Source organism: Ammospiza nelsoni, chromosome 12, assembly GCF_027579445.1.
Source record: "Ammospiza nelsoni isolate bAmmNel1 chromosome 12, bAmmNel1.pri, whole genome shotgun sequence".
Classification (NCBI taxonomy): domain Eukaryota; kingdom Metazoa; phylum Chordata; class Aves; order Passeriformes; family Passerellidae; genus Ammospiza; species Ammospiza nelsoni.
In genome coordinates this window covers 13324221-13347303 of record NC_080644.1, presented here as the reverse complement: position 1 = coordinate 13347303, position 23083 = coordinate 13324221, and the positions used below count along the sequence as shown (strand labels likewise).

General features: G+C 50.8%; 1 protein-coding gene across 5 annotated transcripts in view; it reads right to left on the bottom strand.

Annotated features, from left to right (window-relative positions):
• RALY (RALY heterogeneous nuclear ribonucleoprotein) overlaps window positions 1-23083 on the bottom strand; it is a 136152-nt gene that overhangs the window by 8516 nt on the left and 104553 nt on the right. For all 5 annotated transcript variants that reach the window (XM_059481016.1, XM_059481015.1, XM_059481014.1 and 2 more), the window contains 3 exons: window positions 13428-13692; window positions 9269-9341; window positions 942-989 (listed from right to left, as the gene is read on the bottom strand). In XM_059481016.1, coding sequence (XP_059336999.1) covers window positions 942-989; window positions 9269-9341; window positions 13428-13683 — 377 coding nt within the window. In that variant the 5' untranslated portion in view covers window positions 13684-13692. The remainder of the gene's footprint in view (window positions 1-941; window positions 990-9268; window positions 9342-13427; window positions 13693-23083) is intronic.

Here is a 23083-nt window from a genome sequence, read left to right as displayed (position 1 = left end):
GAGGCGGCTGGGGCCGGGGCAGCCCTGCCGAGCGGTGTCCCAGCCTTGCCGAGCGCTGCCCCGGCCCCGCCGAGCGGTGTCCCGACCCCGCCAAGCGGCCGTCCCAGGGATTGGGGCCATGGGATGGCACCCCACATCCTGGGCTGGACACCCTGCCCCCCAAATCCCTCCTGCCCCCAAATCCCTTCTGCTCCCAAACCCCTCCCGCTCTCAAATCCTTCCTGCTCCCAAACCCCTCCTGCCCCTAAACCCTCCTTGCACCCAAATACCCCCAGCTCCCAAATCCCTCTTGCACCCAAACCCCTCTTGCCCCTAAATCACTCCTTACAGCCAAACCCCTCCTGCACCCAAATCCCCCCTACCCCTAAACCCATCCTGTCCCCTAAGAGGAATAGTGGATTTGTCTTTCCAAACAAGCCGTGGGTCTGCTGGTAGATAAAACCACCACTGGGAGAAAAAAAGAAACAATGGGAAGGATTCCACTGATTGATGAATGGAAAAAGATATTTGCCTTTACAAATAAACTTTATATTTGCTGATAAATGAAATTGGAAGATGAAAGAATTGAAAGATGAAAGAAACAATGGGGAAGGAAAAACCCTAAATTCCAAAAGAATTAAAAATTAAAAAGGAGGGTTATACATTAGAGGGAAATCTTTGGGATCAGGTGTTTCAGTCTGTACCTCTCAAGTACCTCAGCCAGTAGGGAAAGAGAGAAGGGAAATGTGGCTGGGAAATTGGGATAAAAAGGAGGCTGAGTCCTCCAAAAATTAGAGAGACCCCAGGGAATGCCCCATGGCCTCTCCCTTTATTGGAATAAAGTAAAAGGATTCCTCTATCTCCTTTTTGGACACAAACCTCTGATATTTGTGGATTAATTTTCCAAACACCCCAAATCCCTCCTGCCTCCACCCCACAGAGCCCCTCGGGCTGGGTCTCACCTGTCGTAGAAGTCGTCTCTGTAATAGTCATAGTCGAAGTCGTAGCCACTGCAGAGACAGTCAGGGTTAATTAGTGCTGGTAATTCATTATTGCTGCTCCCTCACTGCCTGCTGGGCCATCGAGGATAAAGAACTGGATCCCGTGCATGGGGACCCTCCTGGCTGCAGGGAGGAAGACTGGGGGGCTGAAGGCAGAGGAGGGTGGTGTGGCCAGAGGGTGTTAATCTGCTTATCTCAAGGAGGAGCAAGAAGATGTGTGTGGAGAAAAGTTGGGACAAATGGGATATTTATGGGGATATTTATTGATTTAACTTCTCTCCCCCCAGGCAGACAATGCCCACGTCCTGCTTTCTTAAGCTTGAGATGCATTTTAACTAAATGCAGGAGCATTGTCCACTCCTGGACACCCAGTAACACTTTCCCCCTTGCTGCAGCTGCATTTTAACCCAAAGTAGAAGCATTCCCCACTCCCTGGACACCCAGTAACACTTTCCCCCTTGCTGCAGCTGGTGTTTCACAAGGCAGCACAAATCAGGAGGTTTCACCCAACACATTGGGAGCAGCTGCCCCAGCTGAACCCAGCACCCTTCTCTGGTGTGCTAAGCTCATTAACACTCAATTAACGCTCAATTAAGGGCTAATTCAGACGTGGTGCTGGTGGTCTCCTCTCTGCTCTGCACAAACAGAATGCAGCCCTAAAAACCAAAGCCTGTCCTGCCTCCTGGAAATGGCTGAAAAGAATCAGAGATGGATGGGGAGAGGGAAGGGCTGAGCAGAGGGACAGGGGACAGGGCAGGATGACCCGCGGGAGTGCAGTGAGAGTTCATCCGGGCTCCTGCATCTCTGACAATGGCAACAACAACGTGGCTGACTGGGCTGGCTGGGGGGAAGTGTGGCTTGGACCAGGAATTCCAGGAGCTCTGTCCTGCCTGTTGTGGCACTGAGCTTCCCAGCCAGTGCTCGGTTTCAGTAACTGGCTGTGTGAAAAGTGCCTATTGTATGGTTCTACACAGATATTTACTATATGTATTATGTTGTATTGGTTAGTAGTGCTGTATTAACATTTTAATAGTATGGTAAATGTAGTTTTGTACTTAAAAGATAACTTTTGTAGTTAAAATAGGAACTATGTATGTGGGATTTTTTTTTAAGAAAGGAGGTATTTGCACCAGATGGCAGCTGCAGGACACCTAAATCTTTCAGAGAAAGAAAATTTAAAGCTCCATTTTCAGAAGAAACAAACTTCTTCCTGCCTTTCTCAGCCATGAAGATGCTGTTAGGATTAAGAGGAAGAAGCTGACACTGACCAGACAGAATCCTGTGTTTGAATGGAGTTTATGCATCATGTATGAGGTGTATGAATATGCAACAGGCTGTTGCTTTTAAGGGTTAATCCTCTGTTAATGTGTGTCCTTTTTTGGGCTTATGCTGTCCAGAAAAAGGTACCTGGACTGTCCATAACTCTTTGTTTCTATTGTCTCATATTGTCCTAAATTCTAATTGTCCAAAATTTTTATTACTCTAATTACATTGCTATTTTTAAAACCATTTAATTACTATTAAACTTTTAACATTTTAAAACCAAGTGATTGGTGTTTTTCACAGGCTGGTTTCTGAAAGATGATTTTTCCACCCTCCTTGAGTTCCCCAGATGCCTGTGGCAGCATCTGGAGACCCAGCCTGTGCATAGAGGGGACCTCAGCATGGCTGGATACACCAGAGCTGCTTTGGGGCCAAGGAGTTGGTGCCAGGGTTAAGGACAAGGAGGTGGCACCTCCTGCCCTGGGGACTTCAGTGAGGAGATATTCCATAAATGCCTTATCCCTGAGCAGCTGCTGCCTGTGCCATTCCACGGGATGAGCACTGCAGAGTCTCACTGCTGAGCAAGGAGACTGCTGGGGAGATGTGACTGTGGAGGTGTGATCACCACAGCCCTCCCAGATGCCACTGCATGGTGCAAAAGAACCTTTTCTGACAGATGAATTCCAGATTCTTTTCAGGCCCTCCCCTTCTGAGCTGAGTTGTAGCCAACATTCCTGCTGGGCTCAGAGGAGACAGGAACATCCCACAGCCTCCGTCCCAACCTCTGCCTCATCTGTGTTTGTTTATTCCCTCTCTGGATTGAAAGGGAAAGGCAATTCCTCGCAGGGCAGCTGTTGCTGGAATGAACCCAGCTGTTTGTGGGGCTGAGGGAATGGAGATCACAGAATGAGGCACTGCCACGGAGCTTTTCATGATGGGTAACTGGATTTTTGTTCTAACCCAAGGTGAAACCTGGAGATACAAAAACCCTCCAAGAAAATAGCTCCCCTCAGCCTGCCAATTCACTTTGATCACTTAGGATGTTTGACTCCAGGTTTGTTTGAATCCAATAAATACAAAATACCATCAAAAATAGGAAGCCATTTGAAAGGAAAATTGAAGTAGGATGCTTCTACGCTGTTACACTCTCCCTCTTCAATTTTTCCCCTCTCCTTAGATGCAACTCAAATGAAATTGCTGCAATTTTGTAATATTTTCAATCCTGACAGGCTCTGGTGAAGTGCTTCTGGCTCTCTCCAGCACAGCCAGTGTTATCCCCAGTCCCAGGCAAAAGCCAGTGGGATCTCCCTGTGGCTCCAGGGCTCCCAGTGGGATGAAGCAGAGCCTTCATCCACAGCACAAACTCTCTCTGATATCCTGGGTTTTAAGTTTTTTTCTTCTGTTTTGGTGTGCAGCTTTTAGCTTTATATTAATGTTACTGGGATCTTTTCACAGGGTGGTGGAGACAAAACAATTCTATAGGAATGGGGATAAACTGATACCTTTGCTTTTTCCTGTTCTGTTTGGTGTGCAGCCTTTAGCTTTATATTGATGTTACTGGGATCTTTTCACAAACAATCCTATTCTAGCTGGAGACTCAAGGACAATCTCTGCAAACTTCAGGCCCAAAGCATCAACAATGTGAGAAGAGGAGGGCAGGCAAGCAAGCAAGGAGGATGAAACTTCATCATTTGAAGCTAATAACTGGAGAATTCACTACTAAAACTTAGAAAAATGTGAGATCTCATGGCCAAGCTCTCTTGTTTCCATCTTGGAGCCATCCAGGTACTGCCAGGGTGTGGCCTTTGCAGGCTCCTCAATAAATCTCCACTTGATTGCTCTGAACTCCATCCAGCCTCTGTTCCAGCTCCCTGAGGCATCACCTCCACAAGGAGCTGCTCCTGCTGGGCAGCTCTCTGTGGCTTGGAGACCATGAGGCAGCTTTGGAGAATTTGTTCATAAAGAACACAAAGCTTGGAGATGTTGGGCAAAATTCTGAGACACTCAAATTCCTTTTTCCTGACCCCAATTTACACTCCTGGTCTGAGCCAGCTTCTCCTCCAAGCCTTTGCTCCCTGGCAGAGCTGTGGGATCAGCACATGGGCAGCTCCATGGGGCTGTGAGGATGGAGAGGAGCTGCAGCCCCAGCACACAGCAGTGCCCTGCTGCTGCCAGCACTGCCCTGGGCACAGGCTGGCACCTGGGAACAAGGGATGCAGCCCTGAATGGGGTGGGCACCTCCATCTCCAGCACTGACCCTGCCCTGAGGTGTTTGGGCACCTCTGCCCTGCTCCTGGGCTTGGCTCCAGCACCAATGGGATGAAGCTCAGCCTCAAGTATCTGTAGATCCCACCTGGAGAAGGTTGGAGAAGAGCTGGAGAAGGACAGAGATGCCCAGGAGCCCAGGTGAAGCCACTTCCCAGAGCAGTCAATCTGCTGGGTGAAATGCCAATGAGCCCTGTTGATGTTACTGCACTGTGTTATTCCCTATTTCCATGGGATGTGGAACAGAGCTGGGCATGCCTGTGTTCTCCTGGTGGGAATCACTCCTGGCACATCTGCAGGACATCCCAGAGGCACTGAGGGGGGCACACCATGCCTGCACTGCAGGGCAGGGGCCCCAGAACATCTCTGGGTGCAAAACCACCCCAAGGGTGAGGGCTTCTCCTGCCCTGCCCCTGGATCTTTAGGGGATTGGGAGACATTTCCACCCTTTCAAAAGGAATTATCCCAAGGAGTGGTCCTGACCTCCCAAAACATGAACCCAGGCTCTGCAGGGCTGCTTGGATTCCTGCTGACCGTGGGGCAGCCCTCAAGGAAGGCAGGAGGCTGGAATGAGGGATTTGGGCAGCCTGTGGCTGTGTGACCCTGCTCTAACTCAGCAGTCACTCACAGATTAACAGATGATGCAGGGAGGCAGGGTTGGATGGTTTTAGCAGCACCCCTGGAATCCCCTAGCAGCATCCCTCAGGCTTTGAGCACAAGGCAGGTCTGCCAGGATGAATCCAGGACAAAAGCTGGTGAAAGGGAGAGCTTTTAGGGATGATTGATCCTGAAAATTCCACTGCACGTAGGATAAACCATCCTGAGGCTGAGGGATCATTCCTCAGTGACCTGGCAGCTCTGTCTTTGTGTACAGGAATAGTTTTTGCTGTTTTTCAATCAGCTGGTGACATTGCAGAATAAAGCAGGGACAACCAGAGTGAAAGGCTGGAGAGCAGGAAGGCTTCAAGGAACACCCTGCTTCCACCTCCTGATGCATTGCCTCTGCTCTGCTGGCCTTTAGCAATCCAACATTCCACTGCCTCAGGTTCAAAATGCAGCTGTTGATAACTGAGGGGTGATTGTTTGCATGTGCTGCCTCTCCATCACATTTGTGGGGCCACTTCTGAGCCTGGAGCTGAAGAGCAAATGTGCATTTAAGCATCTGTGCTTTAATTCCTGCCTGGTATTGCTGATCATGAGTGCCATGGTGAGCTCAGCTCAGCTCCCACCCTTCTGTCATGGCATTACTGCAGTGGAAAGCTGCTTGGAAAATGTGGCACTGATCAAACACATCTTGTGGAGCTGTGTGAGACCCCTTCCTCCTGCACACAGCCAGGGCAGGGGGAAATAAAGGAATGTGGGATGAAGCCTGGCATTCCCAAAGTGCTGGGGCTGCTCTGGGCTGGGACATCAGTGCTCACCTCCCCCTCTGCCCCGGGGCTGCTCTCAGCCCTGTCCAAGTGCATTTGGCACTGGGATGTCACTGCCCCAGCACCAGGGCCTGGGAGGGGTGTTTGGGGAGGGGCTGACACCAGCTCTGGGTGTAGCAGGATGGATGCCAGGGCTCATGGGCTGTGACATCAGTCAGCAGTGCTTTGTCCCTGCCACCACTTCAGACACCCTCCTGGGGCCACTGAGCTGCAGACATTCACCCAGCAGCTCTTGCTTGGGCTGTCCTCTCTGTCCTTGTGGCCATGGAGCAGCTTCAGCCCCAGCTCTGCAGGGCAGGGCAGGGATTTGTGCCTCCAAAAGCCCAGAGTGGCACTGGCAGAGCCACCTTCCCTTCCCAGCCAGCTGACAGCACCTGGGTGGCATCTCTGGCACTAACCTGAATGTGGCCCCAAATGCCCCAGGAAATCCTGTCCAGACATTTGCTGTGCAGGCAAAAGAAAAATTGTCAGAAGGGAGATTTGGAGAGTTTGGAGGGGCAGTGAGTGACTCCTTGGGGACACAGTGACAGCAGGGTCTGTGGGGATGGCCAGGGTGCCAGGCAGGAGCATCCAGCCCTGTGCAAAGGAATGCTCTGGGAAGTGCCAGAGGGAGGGAGGGAAGGAGCCCCAGAGATGGGGGAGAGCAGTGATGGCAGCAAGGCTCTGTAGGAAGTGAAGGTGCCTCGTTTGGAGACACCTGAGAAAACTGATGGCGGCACAAGCCTGGGTGGAGGTGGATGGGAACCTACATCCCCAAGGATTTCTGTTTAACACCTGGACACCCACCTAGGCTTGTGGATAGGTAAAAATGTCACAGCTGCTGCTTTCCGTACGTTCAAAGTGGAATTTTCCTTGCCTTGCCTTCCCCTCAACCCTCCCATGCAGACTTGGAATGAGGCAAAGCAAAAGCCAGCCTTTGGAAAAATCCTCTGCTCTGTTTAACATGGCACTTCTATAAATTACAGTGCTGTGATTTTTTGAAGTCTAACATTTAGCAAAATTGATGGTGGTTTGGGAAGCTGTAAGCACAGCTCGCTGCAAACCTGGGATCCCTGTTTTCCAGGAGATATCCTAAGTTCTGCCAGTCCAGATGGCAAAGTTTTAATCTGACAGCCAGTTTGGGATGAAATATTGCTGGGAACAGGAGCAGTGCAGTTCTCTGCCCCATATTTTAGCATTTCCATATTTGTGGAAGGGAGCAAACATCTCTCTCAGCAGTCTGAAGTCTGAAATATTGGTCATTGCAGAGGAAGGGATTAGTGCTGCAGGCAGGGCTGAGCAGTAAATGAAAAGCTCGTTAGTGCAAGATGTATGGAAGGAGCTGATGTGTGTGATGGCCCCAGCCCCACGTGAGCAGCCCACAGTGGAGCTGAACTGCAGGATTGGTGTCAGCTCTGCTCCTACCTCCCTCCCCTCAGGTGGAATCCCCTGGGAGCCCAGAGAGCCACGTTGATGAAGATTGCAATGCAAGATGTTTTCCATTACCATCTGCATGGCAGATTATCTTTGTCAAGTGGGCAGTTTGCCTTATCTCTCTCTCTCTGAGTGACCACAATCACTCCTCCCTTGGGAGGGGACATTGCTGATAACAGCTATTGAATGTCTCTGCATGGCTGATAAGAACTACAGCATCCCATTGGGAGATGTGAGCCCAGAGGGAGGAGCCAAGCATTCCTACCCAGATATAATCCAGAGGTTTTTGAGACACCAGCACGGCTTTCTCCACTGGATTTCCCAGAGGAACAGCAGCTGCCTCTTCTTCCACTGGATCTTCAGAGGAAGAGACTGCACCTTTCTCTACAGGATCCCTGCTCCAGCAGAACCAACCCTGACACTGCAGGAGGGCTGAGCCACAATTCCAATGGGACTGCTGCCAACACCCTGACTCACAGGGTGTCAGGTTGGGTTCTGACTCTGGCAGTGTTGTTCTAGTGTACTGCATTGTTTATTTTATCCTTTTTTTTTTCTTCCCTATTAAAGAACTGTTATTTCCCGTTCCCATATTTTTGTCTGAGAGCCCCTTAATTTAAAATTCATAGCAATTTGGAGGAGTGGGGAGGGTTTACATTCTCCATTTCAGGGGAGGGTCCTGCCTTCCTTAGCAGACACCTGTCTTTCCAAACCAAGACACATGTCCTGTGAGGGCCCAAAGGATGGGAGGAGAAATGTGCCTGAAAGCTGCACAGGGGGAGCTTGGCTGAGAGGCTCCTGGAAGGAACCTGGGGATCCCTGTGGGTGGTGGGAGGCTGCTGGGGCTCTGGCTGTGCCAGAGCTGCATTTTCCAACCAGAATTTGCCATTCCACACCACACCAGTGCAGGACCATGTGGCGGAGTCTGAATCACAAGGTTCTCTTCACCCTTCACACTTTGTTCTTATTTTTCTGGAAAAATCTCCAGTTCTCTCATGAGAATCCCTTTTTGCTACACCCACCTATAACCTCAATACTGATTTTAGTCTTTTCCTCCCAAACTCACATCTTCCAACTCCTTACTCAGCCCCTCGGTATCCTCACCATGAGACTGGCATCAAAATCATGACAATTTATACATAAAACACATTTGAGGACCTTGTTTTTTGGTTTTGGGCACTCCTGATAGACCTTTTCAAGTTTCCCCTTCTGCAACCAGAAGCAAGAACTTAATGAGTTTCTCCTGCATTCCCCTGACTCCAGAGTCTGAAGCTTAAATGAAAATCTTCACCTCTTGTGGAAATGATGATAAATTCCCTCGAGCTGAGGGCTCACTGGCATCTGTAACACACCCCATGTGCCACAGACCTCTCCATGTCCCACCTGCCCCTCCTGTTCCCTTGATCCCTGGGCTGTGCTCCTCAGAACAGGCTTCCCTGGGACTTCCTCCTTGGTTCACCTCCATCTGGCACCCCAAGGGCTTCCCACTTTCCTCCCTTCTCCTCTTTCCCTACATGATCCCTGTTCCCTGTTTTTCCCCCACTTGCCCACTCCTGCTCCCTGGCTGCAGGGATTGGTCCTCTTGCTCCCCCACCTCTGCCCACCCTTCTCCAACCCCTGCACAGGTGGGACCATGCCCAGGAGATCTCCCACCACCATTGGGACACTGCCAGGGGAAGGAGCCCTGGGAGCAGCTCTGGGTGTGCCCAGGAGATCTCCCACATCCAGGAGATCTCCCACACCACCACAGGCACTGGCCAGCCCCAGGGGCACTGCCAGGGGAAGGATCCCTGTGAGCAGCTCTGGGTGTCCAGCAGTGCCCAGGCTGCTGGGGGCAGGCAGCAGGGAGCTCAGGGCAGGGGTTGGGGGGTGCTGGAGGGCAAACCCCAGCCCAGACTCACCGCTGTGGTGAACACCTACCTGTACAAGGCAGAGGCTGCTCTCTTCAGCCCTTTGGGTCTGTTGGGTTTGGGCTCCCCGGCCATGTTGATGTCTGCAAGGAAGGGACACACAGCTGTGACAAGGCACGTCCCTGCCCACCTCCATCTGCACCCCCAGGGAGCTGGGGTGATGCACACAGCCCTGCCACAGAGAAATGAGCTCCCCCACCCACTGCCACCTACTCTGGCACAGCTGGGGCTCCACAGGAAGATGAATAAATCCCTGCATTTGAAAAACCTCCTCCTTTTCCTTTCCAGAGCCACTCACCATTCCCTGAGCAGTCAGCGCCCTGCACATGGTCCTGTCCACACACACAGACCCAGGACAGCTTTCCTGGGAGAATTCAGTGTGATTAGGTAAAATTCAGTGCTGAGTGCTGAGCATGTACCCTTGGATCCTCTGGGAATAACCAGGAATGCTGGGCACTGCCAGCTGGGCACTGCTGTGGGTCGGGCACTGCTGTGGGTCTGGCACTGTTAAACTGTGCATGGCGCCCCTGCCTGAGCTCCTCTAGGGGCAGCATCTTCTGCCAGGGGAGGGGAGAATGAGCTCCTCTGATCCCCTGAGGGATTGTCACTCCTTGGCCATGGTGCCAAACGTGCTTCTGATGTGAGAATAAAGTGACACAGCCAATTCCATGGAGCTGCTGAGAGCCTGGCAATCCAACATTGGGTGTGGAGCCAGAATTCTGAGAGGGGAGTGGTGGCAAATGCCCCACTGCCTTCCCAATCAGCCCTAAACCCTGCTGGTTCTTCAGGTCCTGTGTGCATGAAGAGGTGCCAGACATCTGGGCAAGTCAGATCTGAGCTGAGCAAGGATTTCCTCATGTGGACCAGCACTGGCAAGTCCACCATGAAACCACGGCCCACAGACATGGCAGGAATAAACAGAAAGGAGAATTTATATAAAAAACCCTCATATTTCAAAAATCCAAGTAGTGGAAGGTGAGGGAGTAAAAGAGCAGCTGCTGAGTCCATGGTGTTGGTAAGAAGCCTCTTCATCAGCTGGTGTGAGGCCAGTGATCCCCAGGAGCTCAGAGGAGCCACCCCTGTGTTTCTGGAAAAGGCTGGCTGGGTTCAGGAGACTCTTCCTCACAGCTGGGTTACCCACCGAACATGCTGGTCCTCAGGACTGTGCCCTGACCTGCCCTGAGGGTCCCCCAGAGAGAACCAGGGGCTGAGTGTCCCACCCATGGGCACATCCTGCAGCTCCATGAGACCAGTGCCCCACGGGAGCTTTGGGATGGACCAGAGAGGTGGTGGGAGAAGAAGGTCCCAGCATGGTTTGGGTTGGAAGAAATCTCCCCTGAAAGCCCATCCCATCCCCTGCCATGGCAGGGACACCTCCCACTGTCCCAGCCTGCTCCAAGCCCTGTCCAGCTTGGACACTTCCAGGGATCCAGGGGCAGCCACAGCTGCTCTGGGCACCCTGTGCCAGGGCCTGCCCACCCTCACAGGGAGGAATTCCTTCAGTGATGCCTTGTTTTCTGCTACCTCCACCTTAGGGGCATCTAACCAACTTCGAGCACATCAGGCCATTCAAAACTTTTGGTTTTTCATGTTTTATGAAGGGATTTTATGAGGAAATGTGGACAGCTGGGTCCACACCCCATCAAAATCCAGAGCCTACAAAGTGATCCAAAGGAACATCTTGCTGACTTGGGTATAACCTGGAAAATCCTCTGCAAGAGCACAGGGAGGCTGCAGCAGTGCTGCATGAGCTGAGCAGGAGGAGCACAGGCTGCACACACAGGACACAGCTCTGGAGGGCATGGACACACTCCCACTGCCCAGGCCTTGCTGTGCAACTCCTTGGTGCCTTTCAGGCTCTGTCAAGAGGGGCAGGCAGATCAAAGGCAGCTGAGTTGGTATCTTGTCCAGGACATGAACAGGACACCCAGCTATCACACAGTCCTTCTGCCTCCTTCTGGAATTCCAGGCCTTTGGGACCAGCAGAGATCAGAGGTTTTCTGAGAGGTTTTCCCCACAGCAAACCTTTCATCTCTCTCTTTAGCCAAGTGAGCAGGTACTCCCTATCTCTTGGCCACATCTCCTCTGTCTGGAGCACCACAAGGAGCTCCTGGGCTCCCCCAGGCCCTCTCCATCCTATCTCAGGCTGCACATGTGGGCAACATCTGGGCTGGAAGCGTTCCTGGCAGGCTGAGCTCTGCCAGGTCTGCAGCTCCACTCTCTGGAGCTTGAGAGAAGTTTCTGGTATCTGGATAAACCTCAGAGGAAGCAGCATGGCCTCAGCACAACTTCCCATGTCAGGCTGTGCCAGCAACACGGTGGGAATGGGCTGCAAATTGCTTTGCTGGGTGTGCATTGCTGCAGCAGGCTTGGAAATCACCATTTTTCACTAAAAATCAACATTTTCCATTAAAAATCCTCTCCCCAGTTCCAATTCTCAGCTTGGAGCTGGTGACACCTCAGAGCAATCTGAAAAAGCAAAGATGCAGCTGGGGGGATTTGCTTGTTAGTTCTCATGCCACAGCAGTGCAGACTGGGGGAAGTTCTCTTGTTTAACATTGGCTGGCTGAAGTCAGGCTGAGCTGCTCTGGAGATCCTGACAGGCTGAGGGTAAGGCTGGTCCTGAAGGGAATCACTGAATCACAGAATGGGTTGGGTTGGGTTGGAAGGGACCTTAAAGCTCATCCAGTGCCACCCCTGCCATGGCAGGGACACCTTCCACTGTCCCAGGTGCTCCAAGCCCCATCCAGCCTGGCCTCGGGCACTGCCAGGGATCCAGGGGCAGCCACAGCTGCTCTGGGCACCCTGTACCAGGGCCTCAGCACCCTCACAGAGAATAATTCCTTCCCAATATCCCATCTGTCCCTGTCCTCTGGCACTGGGAGCCATTCCCCTTGTCCTATCCATGTCTTTGATACCAGGCAATCTTTCCCCACCCTTGTTCTTCCCCAGCAGTTCCAGGACAAGGCCCTGGGATGATCCAGAACTCTGCTTTTGCTGTTTGGCTCCTCCAATCACAGCCCAGAGCTGAGGTTTTGGACCACAGTGCCACATGTGCCTTGATCCCATCCCACAGGGGAGCTGGCAGCCTCCAGCCCCTGCCTGGGGGTGCTGTTGGAATGCTGTTCTCCAGCTCTGTGCCTGGCCATGCATCCTGCTGACCCTGCCTTGTCACTCTGGCCCTGCTGGGTCATCACTGGGTCAGCCCTGACCCTGTCTGCAGACCCACCATCCCAGTCTGACCAGGCTGGAGAGCAGCATTCCAGCAGAATTCAATCATCTCACTGCGTCAGCTGTTTGGAGAAAGAGCCCGACCACCAAAATACTACCTGCTTATAAGAATTATCCTGAGTTTCATTTCCAAAAAATGGGGGAAAAGGCCACAGCACAGCCCACCCCACCCAGTACGCTGCTAGGGAAAAAGGCCACAGCACAGCCCAGCCCTCCCTGGGGCTGATGGAGATAAAGGCAACATCACAGCCACAGCACAGGCCTCCCAACAGGCTACTGGGGGAAAACACCACAGGACAGCACAGCACAGCCCACCCAGCCAGTTATTGGGGGAAAAGGCCACAGCACAGCCCACACAGTGGGCTACAGGGAAGAAGGCCATAGGACAGCCCTCCAAGGGGCTGCTAGGGGGAAAGGTCACAGCACAGCCACAGCACAGCCCTCCCAGTGGGCTACTGGGGGCAAAGGCCACAGGGCAGCCCTCCCAGAGGGCTGCTGGAGATAAAGGCCACAGCACAGTCCACCCAGGGGGCTGCTAGGGGGAAAGGCCACAGGACAGCTCACCCAGCAGGCTACCGGGGGACAAGGCCACAGGACAGCCAGCCCAGGGGGCTACTGGGGAAATGGCCACAGGACAGACACAGCAGAGCCCATCCAGCAGGCTACTGGGGAAAAAGGCCACAGCACAGCCCAGCCCCCAGCCCAGCCCAGCCCTCACAGGGGCTGCTGGAGATAAAGGCCAAGCACAGCCACAGCCCAGCACAGCCCTCCCAGCAGGCTACAGGGAAAAGGCCACAGGACAGCCCAGCACAGCCCTGCCAGGGGCTGCTGGAGATAAAGGCCAAGCCCAGCCCAGCCCTCCCCAGAGCTGCAGGCCGCAGCAGGCCAGGGCCCTCCTTCACTCCCTCCATCCCTCCCTCGCTCCATCCGTGACTCACCCAGGCTCTGGCCGGCCAGCACGCGGCCGTTCTCGCCCAGCACGGCAGCGCGCGCGTGCCGCTCGTTGGAGTACTGCACGAAGGCGTAGCCCTTGTGCACGGAGCAGCCGACCACGCGGCCGTACTTGGAGAAGATGGTCTCCACATCCGACTTCTTCACCACCGCCGTGTTCAGGTTGCCGATGAACACCCGCGAGTTGATGGACTTGGGGTCATTCTTGTTGGTGATGTTGCTGGTCTGCACCTTCAAGGACATCTTGGATGCCTGCAAGGAGAGGTGGGGAGGCAGGAGGGTGTGAGGAGGAATTCACAGAGAAAAGGGTAGGGAGCAAAGTTCTCAGAAGCAGCTCCTCAATTTCAGCTGGTCATATCCCATCTCTGGGAGCCTCTGGGTGTTGGGAGACCACTGGCACAGTCAATCCTGAATTCAATATATTTTCAATTCAATCTAAATTCTTGATTCTAGAAATCAATTGATCAGGCTGGTTGGTTTTGTGCAGGGCCAGGAGCCATTTTGGCTCCTCAGGGATGTTTGTGGGAAATGGATTTGTAGAAAATTCTTCAAACTTGCCAGAAGCAGCTAAAGCTGATAGGCCAAGAAATGCTTATAGTGTATTGTAATTAAGAAATTTAATATAAAGACATAAATTATAACAAGCAAGGAGCTGAACTTCAATAATGCTTGTGGGTCCCTTCCAACTCAGGGTGTTCTGTGATTCTAAGGTTGCTTTTAGCGGAGAAACCAAGATTTAAATCCATTTCACATCTAAGTGAAAGCTTTAATGCTTTCATACCAAAGCTTTTACCTGTCTGTGCTAAACCACAATTCAAAGAACTCTTTGTGAAGCAGTTTGCATCCAGCACCTTGGTTCATGCCCACTTTTCCAGGCTTTCCCCTGCCAACACTGCCCAGCCCTCACCATGCACAGGGATGGGTTTGTCCCTGTGAGGCCACACTCGCACCTGGAAGAGGACTTGGGATTCCTGGATATAAACAAAGTGATGTAAGCAGTGATCAGCCCACGTGCTCCTGCTGGCACCGGCACTGCATTTCCTGCACGCCAGGCTTTGGGCTGGACTTTGTGCAAACAGGAGGTGTCACTGTTAGCCTAGAAATCACCATCACAGCAGCTGGGAGCCACTCCAACCCCTTCTCGTGGCTGCCAGGCAGGACAGGATCCCCCTTGGGATCCTTGCACATGTTCTTCTTCTCCTTCTTCTTAGCCTCCATCTTCTGCTGTGATGGTGGCACTTTTGGATTGGTTTAGAGGAGAGACAAACTGTCTAACATAGATGATAGGTATTGGACTATGATTGTAAATAAAGTACAGCCAGTTTTTAGTATAAAAAGATAACACCGCCCTGAGGATGGTCAGTGTGCCTTAACCCGACCTGCTACACAGATCTCAGCAGGACAGACAGACAATGTATTAGATAAGAGCAAATAAACAACCTTGAGAACAGAGCCAAGGAATCCCATCTTCTTCTTTGGCTGGGAAAAAGAGACTTTCTAACACCTTGGGGTCATCTCAGAGACCTCGTCACCCTTGGAATTCCAGTGGCCCTGGGGCCACCTTGGGACACAGAGGGGGCAGAGCCCACCAGCTGCTTGCTCTGCTGTGTCCACTGAGAGAATTAAAAATGAAATAAAGGCTCAGCTGGAGCCAGAGCCATAGTGACTTGTGAGCCAAAAGTGAACAGCTCCTCTCTTCACTGCTGAGGTGCATTTTGTGTTATGGAACAAGAAAGAAACTTCAGAGTGTGACAGGGAAGTGGTACAATAAATCAGAACATCACAGATTGTGGGGTTATTTAACAATCACAGGTCTGTGCAGGGATGTGCCTGGGCTGATGGGAGGTGGGACAGGGCCACCAGATGGCCAGGGCAGGGTCAGGCAGGGTGATGGCCACGCTGCTGGCAGGGCTGGGCAGGGGGACCTGGTGGCTCTGCAGATGGAGCTCTCCAGGGCCACTGCCCATGCAGGCAGCAGGGACAAGGCAAGGCCAAGGCTGGGGAATGCTCAGAGGGTTTGGGCGCCATCACTGGTGTCTCACAGGACAGCTGCGCATGGTGCTCTGCTGCTGCCACACACGAGCCGGGAATCCCCTGCAGAAATCAGCCTCCCTTTCTCCTCTGTGGATTTCTTCTTAAACACAGCACCCACTTGGCACCACTTACTGGCCTCCTTCCTCTAACAACTTGAAAAGGGCATTTTAACCATGCCTGTAAATATTTCATACTCTATCCCTGCATTCCAACAGGGAATGTGTGTCCAGGTGGGATCCAGCAGAGCCATCAGCTGGGGGGGCAGAGTGGCCTCTCCAGCCAGCCTGGAACACCCAGCAGAGCTGGGTCGGAGCAGATGTGTTTGTTTCTGTGGGTCAGAAACACCCACACAGCACACACACATATTCCTGGCAATTCCAGGACATCCCAGTAACCACTGCTGCCATCAGCAGGGGCATCTCCACAGCTCTGAGTTCACCTTTCAACTGCCACAAGATGAGCTAGAAATGGAAAAAATACAAAAGGCAACAAGGAATAACACTTGGACATGAATAAATGAAAGGTGCAAAGGGGTTCTTCACCTCCAGCACCCCAGAGAACATCCAGGACAGAGTATCAGGATTATCCCAGTTTTCTGCAAGGGAAACTGAGCTCCAGACAGGAGAGGTCTGGGATGCAGGGGCGTGTGCTCCCAGCCTCACCAAAGCCTCCAGAGATAGTGCAGTGGCACTCCCAGTCCCAAATGCCCCAAAGACACAAGGAGACTTAAGGATGAGATTGCTAGGAGTAAGATAGATCCTTTCCTTTCCTTTCCTTTCCTTTCCTTTCCTTTCCTTTCCTTTCCTTTCCTTTCCTTTCCTTTCCTTTCCTTTCCTTTCCTTTCCTTTCCTTTCCTTTCCTTTCCTTTCCTTTCCTTTCCTTTCCTTTCCTTTCCTTTCCTTTCCTTTCCTTTCCTTTCCTTTCCTTTCCTTTCCTTTCCTTTCCTTTCCTTTCCTTTCCTTTCCTTTCCTTTCCTTTCCTTTCCTTTCCTTTCCTTTCCTTTCCTTTCCTTTCCTTTCCTTTCCTTTCCTTTCCTTTCCTTTCCTTTCCTTTCTCCTTTCCCTTTCCCTTTCCCTTTCCCTTTCCCTTTCCCTTTCCCTTTCCCTTTCCCTTTCCCTTTCCTTTCTCAAATCACAGAATCACTTGAGGTGGAAGGGACCATAAAGCCCATCCAGTGCCACTCCTGCCATGTCAGGGACACCTTCCACTGTCCCAGGTGCTCCCAGCCCTGTCCACCCTGGCCTTGGGCACTTCCAGGAATCCAGGGGCAGCCACAGCTGCTCTGGGCACCCTCACAGGGGACAATTTCTTCCAAATATCCAATCTAAACCTACTTTCTTCCAAATATCTAAACCTACTCCCTTCCCTTTCCTTGCTTCCTGCCCTCCCTCTCTCCTGCCTGTGCCATCCCCAGGGACAGCACTGAGGCCCCAGCACGGTGACCCCAGGAGCAGCTGGGGACATCACCTGCACCCAGGCTGGCTCTCCTGCACCCTGTGACACCAGGCCTGCCACCTGAGCCTGCACACAGCCCTGGAGCCTGGCATCTGCCCAGGGTTCCCCAGGGGTTCATCCCACAAGGGCACCTGTGTGCCACCACCAGGTGAGAAGGAAACGCAGCAGGATTAACTGAGCTTTGCACCCCAGACATTCAAGGATCCCCTGGGCCATTTTTAGGGGTGGTGAGGATCACTCCAGGGTCCCAGCGAGCTCCCACACCCCAGGACAGGCCATGCCCCTGTTCCATGCAGGGAGGAGGATGGATGCCAGCAAACTCCTCTCCTTGCCTCTGTTTCTCCTCCCTTCCTGTGACAGCAATGTCACACACTGTACCTCTGCTGCTAACGTGCAGGAATCCCTTAAAAATCCTGCAATCCACCCAGGAACAGCCTGGGGTTGGCACTGGAGTGCTGATAGTTGTCCCCTCCCTGCTCTCAGTGCCTCGTTTCCCAGATTAGAGGGTAATTGAGAGCCAGGTGGTGCAAACTCCAGGGGAGTGAGGAATTGTCACAGCAGAAGGGAGAGCAGAAAGCAAACCCAGCCCCCTGTGTCCTGCAGGAGCTCTTTGTGTCACTGTGACAGCAGCAGCCTGGCTCTCCTGTCACAGACATCTTTTATGGAAAATCATTTCCTTAGGATTTTTTCTCCTGAGAAGCTGAGAGACCTCAGGAACAAAATGTAAACATTGATTATCTGCTGCTGTGGAATGCAACAGGTGCATCTGTGACTGGCCCATGTTGGTTGTTTCTAATTAATGGCCAGTCACAGTCAGCTGGCTCAGACAGAGAGTCAAGCCACAAACCTCTGTTATCATTCCTTCCTATTCTATTCTTAGCCAGCCTTCTGAGGAAATTCTTTCTTCTATTCTTTTAGTATAGTTTTAATGTAATACATATCATAAAATAATAAATTAGCCTTCTGAAACATGGAGTCAGATCCTTGTCTCTTCCCTCATCCTAAAACCCCTATGAACACGGTCACACTCTTCTGTCCCTCTCATCATGTTTGCTCACAGGAGGGGAAATGGGGATTTCTATCCTAGGATTTTCCAACCATGGGATTTTCTATCCTGGGGTTTCTACCCTGAGTTTTTCTGTCCTGCCCTCATCTCCACCCAGAACACCACCACACATTTTTCCAGCTTGGAGGTTTGACAGATGCAGACATCCTGCAGGGACCTCCAGCACAGGGCACAGGGACAAAGCTGGTCCCTGCCAGGTTTGAGGCAAATTTGGGGTATTGGAAAAAGCAGCAGCAACCTGGATGGATGGTCCAGCCAGTGGAGCTCCAGTGTGAGTGGGGTGCTCCTTGTTCAGGTGTTTTTACCATCTCAGATACTCCTGTGCAGGGCAAAGCCCAGCCCTGACCTCACTGCTTTTTGGAGGTTGCCCTTGCTACTTTCATCCCAAACCTTTCATGCCCAAACATCTTTCTTGCCACTTGCAAGGGAGCAGCACAGAAAATTTTTGGAACTTGATGGAGGCAAACTCTGAGTAGGGTCTGTTGTGACAGCACACAGGGGAATGGTTTTGAACTGAAAGAGGGATTGGGAAGAAATTTTTCCCTGTGAAGGTGGGCAGGCCCTGGCACAGGGTGCCCAGAGCAGCTGTGGCTGCCCCTGGATCCCTGGCAGTGCCCAAGGCCAGGCTGGACAGGGCTGGGAACTGCCTGGGACAGTGGAAGGTGTCCCTGCCCATAAGATGATTTTTCAGGTCTCTTCCAACCCAAACCATTCTGTTTCTAAGAACTTGTAGGCTGAATCAGCAGCATTACATGGGAAGGCAAAAATCCACCACAGCACCATAGGAGTGATTTGCACTTTCTTGCAAGCAGCCAGAAAGTTTTAGGGAAGGTCTGGGCAGTGAACATTGCCCCAGATTCTCCTGGCTGTTCCACAGGGAGGATATCTCACTTTGGGCAGCCATCAGGCTTCCCCTTGGCTCTGAGGGGGGATTTAGGAGAATCACAGGATCACAGAATGCTTGGGTTGGAAGAGACCTGAAAAATCATCCAGTGCCACCCCTGCCATGGCAGGGACACCTTCCACTGTCCCAGGTGCTCCAAGCCCTGTCCAGCCTGGCCTTGGGCACTGCCAGGGATCCAGGGGCAGCCACAGCTGCTCTGGGCACCCTGCTCCTGTTTGGTTGTTTTTAATTTTTCCTTTAAGCTGTAAAAAGGCAGTTTTGAGACAGGGGATTGCCCTGCCCAGCTCCATGGGCCACCCCCAGTGCCAGCCAGCCCTCCCTGGGGAGCCCTGAGCCATTTCCTAGCCAGTCCCCAGTCATGAGAGCCCAGCTCAGAAGTTTGGTTTAATAACCAACACAAACCCTGCACTCTTTTCAATAACTCCTGAGTCCCCAGCGAGCCCTGCACACAGACCTGGAGGCTCAGGAAGATCCTGCTCACTGCTGTGGGCTCCAATAAACACAATTAGCTGGGAGGAAAAAAAACAGTGCTTGGGTTTTCTGGGGAAAACACCTTCAATCCTCCCAAACATGAGTGTTAAAGGGCTGGGAAGTTATTAAAAAAAAAGGGGTAGACAAAGATGGCACAATTTTTAGACTGGTTCTGCAGGCCCAGGGCTATATTTATATACATTTTAGGGGGATATTTGCTGCGCTTAGAGCTGGGAAGGCTGGAAAGGTGGAGATGAGCTCAGCAGGAGCCAGACTGAAGCTGTGGGGTCCCTCTGTAAACCCTGCTCCCCCTGTAAGTGCAACCAGGCACATCCCAGGAGGAGAGGAACCTTTCCCTGCAGGCAGAGCAGGTCCTGGGGTCCCTCCAGTGCCACTCTGGGCTGTCCCCTCCTGAGTGACAAGGGGATCCTTCCACAGGGCCTATGAATTTCTCCCAGAACTTCCCAAGGCTCCATCACGGAATCATTAAGGTTGGAGAACACCTCTGAGATCATCAGGTGCAAGCATCCACCCAGCACCACCCAAACCCCATCCCCAAGTATCACATCTCAAGGTTTCTTGATCCCTTCCAGGGATGGTGACCCCACCCCTGCCCTGGGCGGCCTGTGCCAATGCTCCACAACCTTTCCATGAGGAAATTGTTCCCAACATCCAATCTAAACCTCCTGTGGCACTGCTTGAGGCCATCAGCATCCCACCCATCCAGTGGCAGCCCCTGAGCTCCTAGTCCTCTGGAGGTGGCACCAAGCCCCTGCTGAGGACCCCCTCAGGGTGGTGTTATCTTTTTATACTAAAAACCGGGTGTACATTATTTACAATAATTTTCCAATACCTATCACCTATGTTAGACAGTCTGTCTCTACTGTAAACCAATCCAAAAGTGCCACCATCACCCAGAAGATGGAGGACAAGAAGAAAGGAGGACAAGGCACGCCCAAATCCCTCCACCTCGGCTTCTGAATCCCCCATTCTAAAAACCCTCAATTCTATTTTTCTACCTTGTCACAAAATAACTATTATTCTATTTAAAGTCTCCTGGTTTGTAAGTCCTCACGTAAAGCTGGTAATTGTTTCCATGGGTTGAAATCGAAGCCACAGGTGTTGACTCCATGCCAAGGTCTCTGAGCCCCCTGGCAGGACCTGGAGCCCTCCAGGGCAGCAGAGGGATGTCCTGGGTTCTGTCTGTCCGTGCTGCAGTGGGGGAGCTGCTCCCACCCTGCTGCCCCTGCCAGCCCCACCTGGCTGTGCCAGCATCAGGGCAGGGCAGGGCAGGGCAGGGCAGGGCAGGGCAGGGCAGGGCAGGGCAGGGAAGGGAAGGGAAGGGAAGGGAAGGGAAGGGAAGGGAAGGGAAGGGAAGGGAAGGGAAGGGAAGGGAAGGGAAGGGAAGGGCAGAGCAGGGCACGTGTCCTGCAGGGTGCCAGCACTAATCCAGCCTGCCCTGGCAGATGTGGCTCTGCAGGGGGGTGGCTCCAGCCCTGCCCACGCTGACGCACGGGGAGCAGCCGGGGCTGGCACTGGGCTGGTGCCACCTGTGCTGCTGCCTCTGCGCCAAGGGCAGGGGCAGCTCCTTTACCCCTCAGCTCCTTTACCCCTCGGCCGCACAAGTCTGAGGATACAAATATACCTTCCACAAAACCTATATATATATATATATATATATCTTTCACAAAACCAAAATATTTAAAATAAAAAATATGTATTTCACAAAAATAAAATTAAATACATCTCACAAAACCAATATATATATTCCATAAAACCAAAAAATGCATACAAAATACATATATTCCACAAAACAAAAAAAAAATTATTTCACAAAACCAAAAAATATGTATTCCCCAAAACCAAATATGTATTCCCCAAAACCATAATATAACAAAAAATTTATTTCACAAAACCAATAAAAATTTATTTCACAAAACAAAAAAAAAATCCACAAAATGAAAAAATATATGTATTCCACAAAACAAAAAAATAAATATATTTCACAAAACCAAAATATATAAAATAAAAAAAATTCACAAAACCAGAAAAAATATGTATTTCACAAAACAAAACAAAACAAAAAAATTCACAAAACCGAAAAAATATAACTTTTACAAAACCAAAAAATTTATATATGTACTTCACAAAGCCAAAAATAATATATTTCAAAAAACCAAAAAATAAAATAGCATAATTTAACATTAAAAAATTTAAAACAGTACAAAAACTTTTTAATATAACTAGCAAGCTATAAAACCACTAAAAACCAAAACACACCTCTATATAAAGCACACATTAAAAAATTACATCCTCCCCAAAAAACCCACCTTAATTTTAAAACTAAAATCCTCTTATAAACTATAAAAACCCTTTTTCCCAACAACACATAAAACTATAGAAAAAATTAAAAATTCAAATTAATCTTAAATAAAAACTTCTATACCAAAATAAATAAATAATAAAATAATTACAATCCCATTAAAAATAAAAAAATAAAAGCTGGTGAGCCCTGGGAGATGCAGGGCTGTGCCCAAACACTGGGGACACAAGTAGCTCCCCCAGTTCTCCTTCAGCCCTCCACCATGCTCTGCAAAGAGCCTTATTTTTGAATTTTTAATTAAAACAAGTCATTTCAAACTGCAGAAATCCTGCCAATCCTTTGAAAAGCTGGCTCTGGTTTAAATTTCTGAAATCCCCTGTAACAGAGCCATAAATAATCAATAGCTGTTTAAATAAGTATTTAATCAGCTGTTAAAGGTACAATAGTCACAAAGTCTGTCAGGTCAGCACTCAGTTTATGGCTGTGGCTCGTTACCATCTGCCCTATGTATTATTTATGCCTGTAGAAGATTAAAAATCTATTCATTAGAGCATTAAATCCTTCCTAATAAGGGTGATAAAGGATGACCTAGAGCTGGGCAGTGGGAGCTGTCCAAGCAGGCCCTGCTCCTCACCCTGCCTTGTGTGCACACAGCTGGGGCTCCCCCAAAAGCTGCACAGAATTCACAGAACTCAAGCACAGAATTCACAGAACTCATAGAATTCACAGAATTCCCACAATGACCAGGTTGGAAGAGACATCCAAGACCATCGAGTCCAACCCAGCCCCAACCCATCACCCAAACCCTGGCACCCAGTGCCACATCCAGGCTTTGTTAAACACACCCAGGGATGGGGACTCCACCACCTCCCTGGGCAGCCATTCCAGAACTTTATCACCCTTTCTGTAAAAGCTTTTTCCCGATCTCCAACCCTATCCAAGGGTGAACTTTGACTGTTCCCTCCAATGTTTACAACTGCTCAGCACTACAAAGTTATTCAAGACCCTAAGTTCTTGTTCACTTATGCTTGCTTAGCCAAGAGTCTAGATGTTCCCAGACAGAAAATAAATAAATAATTTGAATAATTCTAGTTAATATTTTTAATAAAAGTGGGTGCTAATTGATGGAAAACTGTGGGCCGTGAAGCTCAGTCACACAAATGTAAACAGTAATCAATATGCATGATCAGTCATTATTTACTCATCTGAAATAAACGTTTTTTTTCAGAGTGATTTCCTTTGTATTTCCTGTATTTCCCTTGGCACAGCTGGAGAACTCACAGAATTCTCACAATGACCAGGTTGGAAGAGACCTCCAAGACCATCGAGTCCAACCCAGCCCCTCACCCAAACCCTGGCACCCAGTGCCACATCCAGGCTTTGTTAAACA